The sequence below is a fragment of the Aulonocara stuartgranti genome (assembly GCF_965226115.1).
Source record: "Aulonocara stuartgranti genome assembly, chromosome: 18".
In the NCBI taxonomy this organism is placed as follows: domain Eukaryota; kingdom Metazoa; phylum Chordata; class Actinopteri; order Cichliformes; family Cichlidae; genus Aulonocara; species Aulonocara stuartgranti.
The window spans coordinates 15,286,834-15,300,892 of record NC_138954.1 but is presented as its reverse complement, the minus strand read 5'-3'; the positions used below and the strand labels follow the sequence as shown (position 1 = coordinate 15,300,892).

At 41.6% G+C, this 14,059-nt stretch overlaps 2 protein-coding genes across 4 annotated transcripts; one reads left to right on the top strand and one right to left on the bottom strand.

Moving 5' to 3' along the window:
• Positions 1–3,867: 3,867 nt before the first annotated feature.
• Positions 3,868–9,970, top strand: pter (phosphotriesterase related). 3 transcript variants are annotated; one of them, XM_082513730.1, is made up of 5 exons: positions 3,868–3,969; positions 5,408–5,873; positions 6,189–6,454; positions 8,954–9,094; positions 9,393–9,970. In XM_082513730.1, the coding sequence occupies exons 2-5, from the start codon at positions 5,442–5,444 to the stop codon at positions 9,601–9,603; spliced, it is 1,050 nt and encodes a 349-aa protein (XP_082369856.1). In that variant the 5' UTR covers positions 3,868–3,969; positions 5,408–5,441; the 3' UTR covers positions 9,604–9,970. The 3 variants fall into 3 exon arrangements, with proteins under 3 accessions (XP_082369856.1, XP_082369857.1, XP_082369855.1); XM_082513731.1 differs by having other exon boundaries at positions 3,879–3,944; XM_082513729.1 differs by having other exon boundaries at positions 3,879–4,169.
• Positions 9,971–10,082: 112 nt separating this feature from the next.
• On the bottom strand, positions 10,083–12,680 carry c1ql3b (complement component 1, q subcomponent-like 3b). The gene is made up of 2 exons (XM_082513732.1): positions 11,730–12,680; positions 10,083–11,472 (listed from the first exon to the last, which is right to left on the bottom strand). Exons 1-2 carry the CDS (start codon positions 12,348–12,350, stop codon positions 11,293–11,295), a joined length of 801 nt encoding a protein of 266 aa, XP_082369858.1. The 5' UTR covers positions 12,351–12,680; the 3' UTR covers positions 10,083–11,292.
• Positions 12,681–14,059: the final 1,379 nt, after the last annotated feature.

Genomic DNA, 14,059 nt, shown 5'->3' with positions numbered 1-14,059 from the left:
GACAACAGTGGGTATTTAAAACGATTAAAGCATTTTATCTTTTGCCTTTCACATAAAACTACAATTGATGTTTGCTTAATTTGCCTCCAGAGGGCGCCAGAGCACAACGTTTGCTCTATTTTCTGCTCGACGTGCTGCCTGAAGTCCAGTCTCAGAGGGTTTTTAGCAGTCACAGTAATGATTTTAGGTTATGCGCAATCATATCTTGAATTTATATCTAAATTACAGTGAAAAAAGGAGAAATGAAAATAACATAGGGAATACATTTCCATACACTATTCATTGGCGCGAACGCAGTGGTAAGTTTGGGCTTTCAGTGATTTTTTTAAAAAAAAAACCTTTTCCAGGATGGAAATATTATACAGCATGCATCTTTAATGACTTAAAAACAAAAACAAAGAAGAACTGGGGGCACAAATTTGAATTTATTTTGGATTTTCTTTTATCCACACCGGGTAAAAATCACATTAATATTTTAATATGTGATGTTGACAGCACTCACTGGATTGACCAATTACCCATAACAATTGGAAAGTCCAAGGAACTTGGTGAAAGCGTCAGAAGGATAACTGTAGATTTAAAGTTAGGAAGGTCTCTTTGAGCATTTTCTAAACAACTGCAGATTCCAGGATCATTTTTTCAAACTGTTTTACATAAGTAGAAGTGATTTGGATCTGTCATCACTTTGCCATGGTCTGGAAGAAGATCCAAACTGTCACCCTCAGATGAGCAGAAATTTGTTAGGATGTTCAGGAATAACCAAAGAGCCACCAAGACTCAAGCCTGCCATGAACTGGAAACTGCTGGAACACCATTGTCACTGTCCACAGTGAGGAGAGTTTTCACCATGGACTGAGGGGATGCTGACCAAAAAAATAAAGCACTGCATGAAAATGCATCAAAACTGGTTTTGTAATGGATAAAGCAGCCAAACATTAAGCTGATGGAATTGCTTTTCCAAAACCCAGAGTGCAATCCTATTGAAAATGTGTAGGTTATCCTTAAAATCTGCCTCAAACTGATTTAAACTCTACCAATTCTGCCAAGAAGAATTGTCAAATATCGAGCCACAGTTATGCCTGAAGCGTCTTTTCAAGTTGTAACTTGCTAAGGGACATTTGACCAAATATTAGTGGAGGTGTATGGTCTGGACCCTGTGTGGATTAGAGAAAATCCTAAACAAATTCAAACCAATTCATGTGATTAAAGATGTATGCTGTACAATCATTCCAAACTGGAAAAAGAACAGTCTGCACTCTACTTTTCAAATCTGATGGTTCTGATCAGGACTGAACAACTGCCCAAAAAGAACATTATCTCCATAAAATCAAACTATATATCTATTTTAAATGCTTGTTAAAGGCTGAGCTGGGCCTCGGGAAGTATAAGTCCACATGAGAGATGGTTTTACTCATGCCAGAGAATCTCCCTCTGGTTATGACCCTCAGAAATATGTCATCCATGCAGATGAACGGGAGGTGACATCTTCTCTTGTAATGAGGAACCCTGCAGTGGTATGGTATGGGCTCATGAGTAACAGCACTGGAAAAATCCTTATATTTTGACTCACTACCTTTATTCTGTATTCCTGCTAGTTTGCCTGATTATTTTATGTGCTTATGTAGTTGCTGTCACGGTGGCTGGCAGCATTGATTTTGTTTCTCAGCTTACTATAAGTAATATTGGTTGATTTTCTTTAAATATATATATATATAAGTGCTTTTTTGTGTAAGGTTCATTTTTGTATATTTCTGCGATTTGTCGTGTATTTTGGTCTCATTTTGAGTGCCTGTTTTGGGGAGTAAAACTGAGTCAAAATGTTTCTCCTTTATTTATTGTTAAGAGTTTTCATTTCATTAAATGCTAATGAATAGACAACAGAGTAAACTAAGGAAGATAGAGAAATAAAACGTGATAGAAATAGATAAAAATAAGTGGGGTTTCCACAATTTTTAGTCCAAAGGACACAACTTCAACTTCAAGTGGAACAAAGATCTAGAGGTGATGAAATAAAACCTAAACAATCCTGTTTGAACCACAGTTGGGTTAGAGCAAGACAAAAAAATAAACATCCATCCATCCTTTTCCGCTTATCCTTGTCAGGGCAGCAGAGAGCCTATCCCAGCTGTCTTAGGGCGAGAGGCAGGATACACCCTGGACAGGTTGCCAGTCTGCCGTGGGGCTTAAAAAATAAATAAATGAAAAAATAAACACAAAAAACCCACCACAGCCATATGGCCATTTATTCACTCTGAACATGAAAACTGAACCCAGTCCCATATGTTATCATTCTGATCTATGGAGTCATCTTGTTGACAAATGGATGCCACGGGCCCCTGCATCATGTGATTTAGCCAAACCATTTGCAGGGACGGCCAGAGCTATGGTGAGTGCTCACAGGGCAGTTCCCTGCACCAGCAGACCAAATGCTGCTGTGGAGACCATCTGCTGAGTGAAGAGCAAACAGAAAGAGTCACAGTCTGTCTGCCGAAGCCTGCATCATCTTCATATGTCCTCCCATTTGATGTGGTTACGTGAATAAATCTGTTAAATTGCTCATGCTTTCAAAATAAACTGGTGTTAACATTTCATTAATCGCCATCTATAAGAGGTTTATAAAGTGTTTTAATAACACTTTTGATTAGTCTTTTTAAGGTCCAGCTCACAATCAGCTGGGATGAGCTTTAGTTACCCCAGTGGTTCCCAAACTTTTTTTTGCTGGGCCCCCCTTTGTTTTACAAGAAAAATGTTGTAACCCCCCCCCCCCCCCCCCAAAAAAAAAAAAAAACACACCCTCCAACAACACACACACCCATATTTTGTTTCCAAATGCCATTGAAATTGGTAACATGTTGCCACGTTATTTACATGAGATGAATTGCAGAATGGCAGATAGAGACAAAATACTGTTAATCTGACTATCTGCAGTTTTTACATGCTTACATATACACACGCAGTTACTGTCCCTCCATTTAGAAAGGCAGAGGTGTCACGGTGTAATTATTTTACGTGTAGTTGATTTTTTCCTGTGTAATAATATTCAACATTGCTATCAATACATTTTTTTTTTAAATCTCTGTCCAAAATGGGTTTAAAAACATAAACAACTGTGGGATGGGATGCTGTTTGTCTGTGATTTGAACCGGGGGAACAAATTACAGCAGGATCAGTCTGATAATATTTGTATCCCACTGTAACATTATTATATAAAGAGCTAACATCTCCAAAATGTCAAGAGTAGTTAGTGGTTACAAGAAGTGTTTGTGAACTAAAAATCAAGAATGTGGGATACTGTTTGTCCGTGATTTGGAGAACCCAATGCGTGCTCCCGACAGAGAAAACTAATTCTGCAGAGGAGACCTACCTTGGCACTTGTGCAGGTGAAGCCAAAGGGAAGATATGCTTCACCATATTTTCTAGTCTTTGGCTTAGAAGGAAGTTTGTTTGAAAACATATTTGGCTATGCTTCATCTCCTGCTTTGCGTTTGTGTGGGAGCCCCGTCAAAAGACCTGTCCATTATGCTAGCAGTGTCCAAGTGTTTTTTTTTTCCTTTTCATACTGCGCCCCCTAGGGGGCGGGCCCCACACTTTGGGAACCTCTGAGTTAACCTTACCTGATCAGATAAAAGTTGGATGGATGTAAAAAATAAAATAAAATAAAAATAGAAGATAGCTGCTTCAATACAAAAAATTACAATAAATTAATTGCTCCAGGGTGTTGCTTGATTGTTGGGGGTGTTCTCTGTATTATTGAAGGATCTACCTTACAAAATAAAGCGCACCGAGGTTACCGCTGTTGTGATTTGGCGTTATATTTCAACAAACTTTGTTGCTCTCCCTGTTATATGCTACAAGAAGCGTATTCTCGCGATGTCTCGCGATGATCACCGAAGGCGTTCAGCTAACCTGTCAAAGCAGCTATCCGTACTCGGCTGAAGGAGGAGGTGGGCTGAAGTGAGCAGAAACAAGGTCTAGCAGACTGTTTGTCTTACAGTTTATTCTAAAGCTCGGTGAAAGTTTAAATCCCCTAAATATACTGCTGCAGGTCTGACTCCGCTGCACATTATTTAAAGAGAAGCAGTTTTACTTTGTTCCAGTAGAGCAACAATTTAACGCGTACAGTGCTGGTCTGAAGGTTTTTTTTCATCGAGCATACAGCAAAGATTTGAGTAAGTAAATGCAACTTTTCAAAGTGTGGCTCGGGGCTTGTACTTGGCAGTCCAAAGGTCCCGCTCTGGTATGCACTGTAAAATCAGCAGAGTGAGCGAATGCGTTGTCTTTTTGCCAACACACACGCACTCACACATGTGTCTGATGTGTAACAGTGCTGCACGGCACGGCCGAAACTTTACACGGGAACTATAAAACAAAGGATGGATGTTGTTATTTGGCTTCACTGATCGGTAACCAGGCTCAGCGGTCACGTGACGGCGACTGTCAAGCCTACAACAGCTCTCAGGGTCAGCTCAGGTCTTCCGCGCGTGCACATTCAGAGGGTGGAGTTGCTAACAGATGACAGTGGCAAACATTGACAGGTCTACAGGGGCCCATTTGTTACTCAGTGCTGGTTTAAATCATGTTTTATGTAAAGGGTCGTGGGTAATCCTCTTATATACAGTCTATGAGTAATCCTAAATAAATATGAGGAATTGAGTCGATAACAGAAGCTGAAAGAAGCAGACCTGCTGCAGCCAAAGGCGGGAATGAAAGATGCCTGCTGTTTGTGTTCACAAGCTGAGCAATGTCAGTGACCCTCAGAAATGTATAAGTTTGTTTACTTACAAAGAAATGAACAGTCTCTAATTTAAATGGAAGCTTCATTTTAATAGAGCGAGACAGAATGTCAACCAAAGATCTAGAAAAAGATCACATCGCATTATAAATTATAAATTAATTTGGACGTCAGTGGACGGGGCCATGCACCATAATATCTTGGACTAAAACCTCCTTTTCCCAGCAAGAACACTGAAGATGGGTCGTCCAGCATAAAAATGACCCAAAACATACCACCAAGCACATTGAGGTCATTGAGAGGAAACTCCCATTTCTTTGGAAGTGAGCAAACTTTCAAATTCAGCTGGGGATCAGATAATTGTTTCCCCCTGTGTAAATCATGGCTACATCTGCAAGGCATGTACAGCGTCGTCATATCGAGGTAAAAACTAGTTTGAGATTCTTTTAAATGAGTTGCTATTTTATGTTGAAAAGAAGCCTCGTGGGTGCAGACATGAAACTGTAGCTAATGTCATTTTTAAGAAGGAGCAGCTCTGCTTTACAGTCATGGGATGACCAAATTCCTCAATTATCTCAATGATCTTTCTATAAAAACTGAAATATTTGTCTGAGAGATGTAAAAAATAAATAGATGTAAAAAATAAATAAAAAATGATACTGTATGTCTTTTCAGGTTGTGGGAAATCTTGAACACTCCTCATAGCATCATGTCTGAGTTGAGCGGGAGGGTCCAGACCGTGCTGGGTTTAGTAGATCCAGACCAGCTTGGCCGTACTATGACCCACGAGCACCTGACCATGAGCTTCGAGTGCTGCTTCTCGCCCCCTCCCCCAGGAGACGAGGCAGTGGCAGAGAACCCGTTTCAGATGCAGCACATGTTCTGGCTCAGGCAAAACCCGTACAGCTCCCCCGAGAACCTGCTCCTGAAGCAGGAGACCGCCGCTGTGCGGGACGAGCTGCTGGCCTACAGGAGAGCCGGCGGGGGAACGATAGTGGAGAACACCACCACTGGAATCGAACGGGACCTTCCCACCCTCCGACAGCTGGCCAAGGACACCGGGGTCCACATCATTGCAGGTGCAGGGTACTACGTGGACTGCACCCACTCTGAGGCCACCAAAGGAATGAGTGTGGAGAAGGTGCGTCCCAGTTTGTGGTGGGGTTTGGAGCTCACACACCTTTGTTAGAAAGTTTTAAGCATGCTTGTTTCAGTATGTGAGGATTTTTTTTTCATGCCTTTTGATTGATTTGAATGGATTTCTGACAACGTTGTCTAGTCTTTTGGTAGCTACACCTGAGAATGACCCTGAGAATACCGTACTCAGCGATATTTAGACACACTATAACTATGCTTTCATCATCTCCTTCAATCCTTAGTAAAGGGAAAGAGGGAAATTAGAAAACGTATTCTCAATAAATGAACACACGCCAGCTCCTCATTTCCTGACCTTCAGCTTACAGACATCATCATCAGTGAGGTCCTTCACGGCGCTGACGGCACAGACATCCGTTGCGGTGTGATCGGTGAGATCGGCACCAGCTGGCCCATCACGGAGAGCGAGACTAAGGTGCTGCGAGCCTCGGCGCACGCTCAGGCTCAGCTGGGCTGTCCTGTTATCATCCATCCTGGCCGGGATCACGCCGCTCCAGCTGAGATCGTTCGGATACTCCAGGAGGCCGGGGGTGACATCAGCAAAACTGTTATGTCTCACCTAGACAGGTGAGATGTCACTAAAATAAAGTCATTAAGATACAGCGAAAATTAGGGCGCCGTTTTCCTGTCAAACACACAATTTCCTGTGACACGTGCCCTCTCTGACATTTAATTTGAAACATTTTTTATTTCAGTATCTTAATACATTTTAGTGATTTAGCAGATGGAAGGGGAAAAAGCCTGGACCTTGGTGTCCTTGGTCAGGCTCGTGAGACTGTGTTGCCAGTGACTGCTTGAAATGATGCTGTTTGCTCCATATTTCCTAATTTTTAGCTGCTGAAGGCTTTCTGGTTCTCAGACTTGAGTTACAGCTGGCCAAAAAGTCCTGAGACACCCCTCATTTCTTTTTCTTTGGCTGCTATTTCAGTAATTTTATACCTTTTATATGTATACCTGACCATATTTAGAGGAATGCTTTTTTAACTACTTAACACGGGCCCATCTAAATTAAGGGATGAATCAGTGTTGTATGTGTATAACATGCAACTTAGCAAAGATCCAGTTTTAAATTGTATCTTTAGGATTTGTTGTGAGCCGCCAAAAACACATAATTTGTTCCAACTTTTTTAGTTGAACCTATGAAAATGTCAAAAATAAAACAGTTTGATAGGCACAATGTATTATTTTTACACAAACAAGGTTGCTCTTAGCCTAAAACTGATAGCTTTTTGAATATCTCAGCATGATGTGCAGTGAATCTTAAAAAATCTTTAGGAAACTGAAGAAGTGGAAGTGCTATGTACAGCAGATGAACAAGATGTGAAAGTCATGAACTTAAGACATAATAAAAAATCGAACAAAAGTCTGACACAGGACCTCAGAGATGCATCTGGTCCTTCTGTTCACTGAAGCCTCATCAGAAATGGTTTCAGTGGAGGGGAGCATGTCAAGAAGCTAGGGCTGCTCGATTATGGCAAAAATGATAATCACGATTATTTTCACTGAAATTGAGATCACGATTATTTGACGATATTTATTTCGTCCGCCAGAGCTTATATTATTTTTTTACATGCTGTAGTGCCATTTGTGGGAGCATTTCAAGTTGCTATACATCAATACAACTGTTATAGCCCATATTTTAAAAATGTGTATGCATTAAGTCCTTAGTAACTACATTAATTGCAAAAAAGTGCAATAAATTACAAAAAAAATTGAAAATCGTTTTTGTTTTTTTTTTACATATATTTCTACTTGGAGAAATTTAAGAGGTTTATCCCTCAAAACTTTAAATACAAAAAAGTTGCAAAAAATAGTTTACAACAACAGGAAACTTATTGTGAGTGTCTTCATAGTTTTATTTTTGGAGATACAGCAATTTTTATATACTGCAGGAAAAACAAAAAAACAATCCTATGATGCAAATTTGCAAAGAATGTGCATGTGCATCAAAATAAACTATTTCCAGCAGTACAATTCGAGTTCTAAGGCCTACAAGTAAAAAACTACATTTTCCGCAAAAATGACGTCACTTGCATAGTTCACGTTGATGTCTTTTTCAATGTGGGAAGTGTTAAGAACAGCTGATCGGATCGGCAAAGCGTGTTTCTGGAATATTATGTTTTTGTTCCTGCAAGCTCTTTTTATGCAATTTTTGCAAAGCTATATGTGGAAGGAAACCGTGACAGAGGACAAGCTGATGGCATAAGATGTAAGTACAACTCCTCTGGTTTCATATGGAAAAAAATTTATTGTGCTAGCTTAGCGTTCAGGTTCTACAGGGATTTAAAAATAGTTACACAAAACGAGCATGCTGCTCTGACCGGCTTTAAAGGTTTAACAATAACAATGTATTGAATAATGACTTTAAAAAATAATATAAAATGGTGTGCAAATACTGATAACAGTGCAAATGTTTGCAATATAAGAAATAAATGAAAAATGTGAACTTTGCAGTGTTGCTCTGTGGTGCAGCTACGACACCATAGCAAAGTTTACACACTGTGTCTACTTGATCCACGTCTGACTCCGCGAAGCCATAATGTTTCCACACCACTTAAGTTTTTTTTTTTTTACCTCTCTTTTCAACCAACGGCAGTCCACTCCTCTCCAAATAACTTCTGCTTAGCTTTCCGAGCTTCCCTCGGGTCCTCTTAATTGTTGTGACGCGTGTTCGAAATGCAGAGCAGTGCGCTTGATTTGCCACATGGAGCAGCGCGAGAGTAAAGCATGAGGGAGGGGCTAATAATCGGCTCAGTCATTTTTAATGATCGTTGAAAGCCCAGATCGTAATCGTGATTAAAATTCGATTAATTGAGCAGCCTTACAAGAAGCCTTTTCATTAGGGAAGGGAAATGAGGAGAAAGTGATTGAGGTGTGCCAAATTACAGAAGAATAGGAATGAATATCAGTGGTAACAGGTTTCATGGATTGATAATTCAAATTTCAAAAAGCGCCATCTTTTTTCTGATCCGCCATGCATCATTATCTGGAAAGCAACTTTGCAACAGCTTCGTTTTTCCAAACAAAGCATCATAACTATCAGCTTTATTTTGGCCTTTTTAAAAGGACGATATTGGATGAAGGTGAGCTGCTGGAGTTTGCTAAGTTGGGGAGTTACCTGGAGTATGATCTGTTTGGAACTGAGATGCTGAACTATCCGTACAACCTGGACGTGGACATGCCCAGCGACAGCCAGAGAGTGAAAGCGTGAGTAAGGATTTCTTCTGTGTGTGCGTGTTGTTCACTATTTTGAAACCTCCAGGAATCCGTGTCCAGTCCAGTAATAGAAATCCTTGTGTTTGGAGCTTAACTCCACCTTAAATCTTTTACTTTCACTATAAAGAAGAGCTCATCGTGTAGTTGTTTTTTAAAGTAACACAAATTTCCCATAACGTTAAGAGAGCTGAATAAGTTATGCTCATGTATATATGTTGTTCCTATATATGAATGAAGGCTAAAAGACCGAGGCCCCTCATTTTTCACCCCACTGTTTTCTCGTGTTCAGCCTGGCGTTTCTGGTGAAGGAGGGCTATGAGGACAAGATCGTGATCGCTCATGACATCCACACCAAGAACCGCCTGACCAAGTACGGCGGCCACGGCTACTCTCACATCCTGAAGAACATCGTGCCAAAGATGCTGACGAGGGGCATATCGCAGCACCAGGTGGACAAGATCCTTATCGACAATCCTAAATGCTGGTTGACCTTCAAATAATTAAAAAAATAGAGGCGCGAGGAGGGCGAATTCACCCGGCTATTATTCGTCTTCTGATGACAACTCGTAATGAATACTGATCACGATCCGGAGTCATGCATTAATGTGTTCTTGGGCTCATATAGCAACGGGCTTGCCACCGTTGTATGTAAATTTTTCTTTAATTTCACAGTTTTCAGCAAAACAAAACGTCCATTATATTTCAAAGGAAAATAATTACAGGCTTTTGGATTTTTATAGAGGCTCTTTTAGTGCAAAACATGTTCTCTTTGTTTAAATATTTGTGATTATACATGATTCACTTTGTAAGCAAATTAATAAAGGAGGCCTTGCAGGGTCACGGTGCCTGTTATGGCACGAGAAAATCTTTTGCTCGTTGTAGAAGTGTGATTGCAATCCAAGATAAATATTTCCAGGTGCTCACAAACACGGTGCTAATTGATTTTTTTCAATTTTTTTTATTGTTATTTGTAATTTCAATGTCATAGCTGCTCTCTTTGTATTCGTAGGCGACACTTATGCAAACACGTTATATGGAAGGGAAATAATGAGCGCATTACTAATCAGTATGCTGCTCTGCTCTTGACACAATGTGGCTGTGTTAGATGAGTTGTCCTGTTGCCCCTCGGTGGGTGTCTGCGTGTCTATGGGAGGCTGACTGGCTGGCAGGCCCGGATGAAGGACATGTTCTCCTCTCATCTGGGAACAGGTGGCCTCGCAGGGTGACTTCGCCACATGATCAATGGTGCGATCGCCACAGCTGACTGTGCGGCGTGAACAACTATCTAACTTTGATTAATCTTCTGGGGAGGATTACAAAGTGAGCGTGAGAATTTAATACCGCACTACATTTTACATCTGAATTGACAGTCGACTCTGGAGGAGTTTAATAATCAGCAAGCAGATTGATGAGCGTTATATAACATTTCTGTCAGCGGTGGCTGTCCAGTTTTGTGACTAACCACCAGACCACCATGTTGTCTCAACCAGATGCCATGTTGACACACGCAAGAAAAACGAGTTACACTGATGAATTCGTGCATCAGTACGAATGGCCCTTTACAGTTTTTTTTTGTCAAGTCTCCTAATGTTGCACAGTGTTAAAACGTCATTTTGATTAAACATGCATAACTACAGCTTTTCAACATTTTCATCCAAATTTCACCCACTGTGACTCTTTTTTTGCCTTTAAATAAAGCACACAAATGATTTAACAGCACTGTAAGCGGTCATGTGAATATATATGTATATATAATATCATATTTGCACCTATAGGTGAGTCATCACATTATAAACTTTCCATCTACAGGGACATGTGTAACCACACGAGCTACCGTCTGCAAACTTAATTCATAAAGCACGACATTTCATTCAGGGAGCACGAGCAACACTAATCAATGTGACAAGGGTACAAGTGGGTGCTGTACAAATTAAAACTGTTATTTTGGTTTTGTAATTACACTGTCAGCTCGTCGCTATTGCCCAGCACAGTTTTCTGTTTTTGCATGACCTCCTCCACATCACTGCTGATTCTGTTTGAGTTATAGAAACGGTGAGCTCTGCCTCTAATAATCCAGCTGACATTGAACTGAGCACGAGCGGTGAAGCAAGCTATATGCAGAGAAGCTCTTTTATCCTCCCAGTCTCTCTCTCTCTCTTTCTCGTCTCTTCAGCAGATCTGTCCGTGTTTCAATCAGCGTACAACATGAAGCCGGAGAAGGTGCTGTACTTGTTATTGTTGCCCCCGTGCGCCTTTCCGCCGTCCAGCTTAATATAAATCTCGTCCCCGGGCTCCAGGTGAAGAACCACACTGTTGCTGGCGTAGTCGTAGTTCTGGTCGGCGTCTTGGGCGATGGCGCTGGCTCTCACCTGAAAGGCAAATGTGACAGTTTGTGAAACGGCTTCGTTTCGAAATCAGAACCGCGGACAGCTCCACGTCTTATCTTGATTTGAAGCTTTAAAGATCCCTCACGTAACTTTGTTTGTTTCACAATACCCAGGAAGTGTCGCTCTGCGACTTGTGCGTAAAAATCTCAAAAAGTCTACTTTTTTGCAAGCAAACTAATATCAAAATAATCAAGCTTTTTTATCTTTTTTTTTTATAAAGCAATCGTGAGTTGTCCTACCTGGTTGTTTTTACAGAGGTCAGCCCACATGCTTGTTCCATCCCCGCCTCTCATCAGCACATGGTAAACAAAGAAGTAAATCCCCGGTATCGAACAGGTGAATTTCCCGCTAGAGGGATCATAGTGGTTTCCAAGGTTTGTAACAACATCGTCAAATTTCAGTATTTCATATCCCTCGTGCTGCTTCTTCAGTCCTGCGTAAAAGGCTATCTTGGGGACGGTGTTGTAAGTGGCTGCACTGATGGCACCGTTTGGCCCGTTCGCTCCCGGTGCCCCCGGTAGACCCGGAGGGCCAGGTGGCCCCCTCTCCCCGGGCGGACCGGCAGGTCCAGGTGGCCCGGGTTCGCCCATCGGACCCCTGGGACCCATCCTCCCGACGCGTCCCGGCTCTCCTTGAGGACCCTGAATGAACGTGGGAAGCGACTGAACCAGGCGGTTGTCTTTGATCGGGTTGGTTGCCTTGGCTGTAGCCGTAGCTGCGGTCCCGTGGGAGTCGCACACCATTTGACAGGATCCGAGCATCTCATAGCGGGCAGGAGTTCCGGCGGAGTTCACCACCACCGGAATCAGAACCACCAACCCCAGCACCAGCGCGACGCCACAAACACCAGATGCGATCATCTGCGCTCTTCGGATTCGCTGTGATCTCCCGGGTGGATGGTCTTCCAGCCTGCCTGCGGAGGATAGGTTTGCTGAGGGAAGAATTTGACCTGCTCCTGCACAGCCCTGCAACTTATGGAGACAAAATAGTCCTTTAAATATTTGTGCGCGAAAGTAACCATCCACAACTTTTTTTAATGCCTCTCTTTAAGCGTCGAACTGGTTCATCTCCACTTTCTCAACGCGTGAAAGAGCATCAGTCGTTTGGAATCGCTTGGAGGAAGATGCCAGTCTGCGTTATGCGGTGCAAAGTTTCTGCCTTCCACGGTGCCAAAGGAGAGAGTGGATAAGAAATTAACCGTTACTCGATTCTGGGTTTGAAGAGTGGGAGGAGGGATGGATGGAAGTGATGGATGGAATACAATCGGTGCGTTTCTTCAGTCAAAAGAGAGAAGGTGAACGACAGACAAACACTGATGCAACTCTGAAGCACTGAAACGTGACTATTTTATTTTATGCAGTCGATTTTGAAATAAGGGAGCAACTTTACTTTAAAAAATACAAACATTTAATGCAGAGGGCTTTGCATTACTTTCATTGATTATTGTAGCGTTACATCCCACAACATTTTATCAGCGCCTATTGGAACAGCTCTAAAGGTCCTCAGCATAATTAGGACCATTTAAGACAAAAAAGCTATACCCCTTTGACACCTGGTCACACCTCAGCGGCTCCCTGTGTCCAATTTATCATTTGGAAAAAATCCATACAGCCACTGATAGAAAGAGGAGAGTCACTAGGAGCTGGCAGTGAAGGATGACTTTGCACAGATATAGTCATGAAATGAATGCTGAGGCAATTCGATGGGAAATAGGCTGAAGTTACTTATTAATTGCCAGTGGGAATTTACCATTTGCATCCATTAGTTTAAGAAAAATGTTGTAATATTGTCCTATTAACCCGATTCAAATGGCCCCAGCCATTTCTCAGTGCCCCATGCAGATAAAAGTTAAGCACTTCTAAAGCTTCTGTGAGATTTGAGTGATGAAGGGCTAATTCCTGGTGAGGAGAGCAGATGATGATGTGCTCATGAATGCAGAGGATGTCACTTTGTCGATGGCACCTCGCTGCCAGGTGGGAAAGATGGATCACAGAGGAAGAAAAAACACGGATGGTCCGGCTTGTTTTGGAGGAGGAAAACTTTGATTACAAATTTTATGGAAGTCAAAATGCAAAGTGTGTTTGTGGGATTGTCGACTCAAAAGTTGCCAGAAGAAAGCTGCTGGCAGTGCTAAAAGTATATGCTGTTTAAATGGTGTAACATTTCACAATGAAAATGGTGTTACTTTACAAACTTAGGTCATCAAACCCATCAACTAAACAGTTCAAAGGTTATATATTTATGCTATGTGTTTATATAAAACCACCTCAGATCAAGGGTTTCACAGAGTCCATCTGGCTTTTTACGTATTCCCAAAGGCTAATCAATACTTTTCTTTCCACATTTATTTCATTTCAAAGCAACAACCGCAATGATAACCGCAGCACCTCAGATCCCTATGTGTGAAAAACTACACATGTGTGAGCATTTTTGCAAGGATTTGTTTGTTTGTTTGTTTTATAACAGATTTAAGGGGAATAATGGAAATGGAAATAAAGCCTGCATACATTCACAATCAGAGAAAGCCGCATGTAGTGGCATTTAAGCCGGTGTCTGGCTCTGAAGGGCA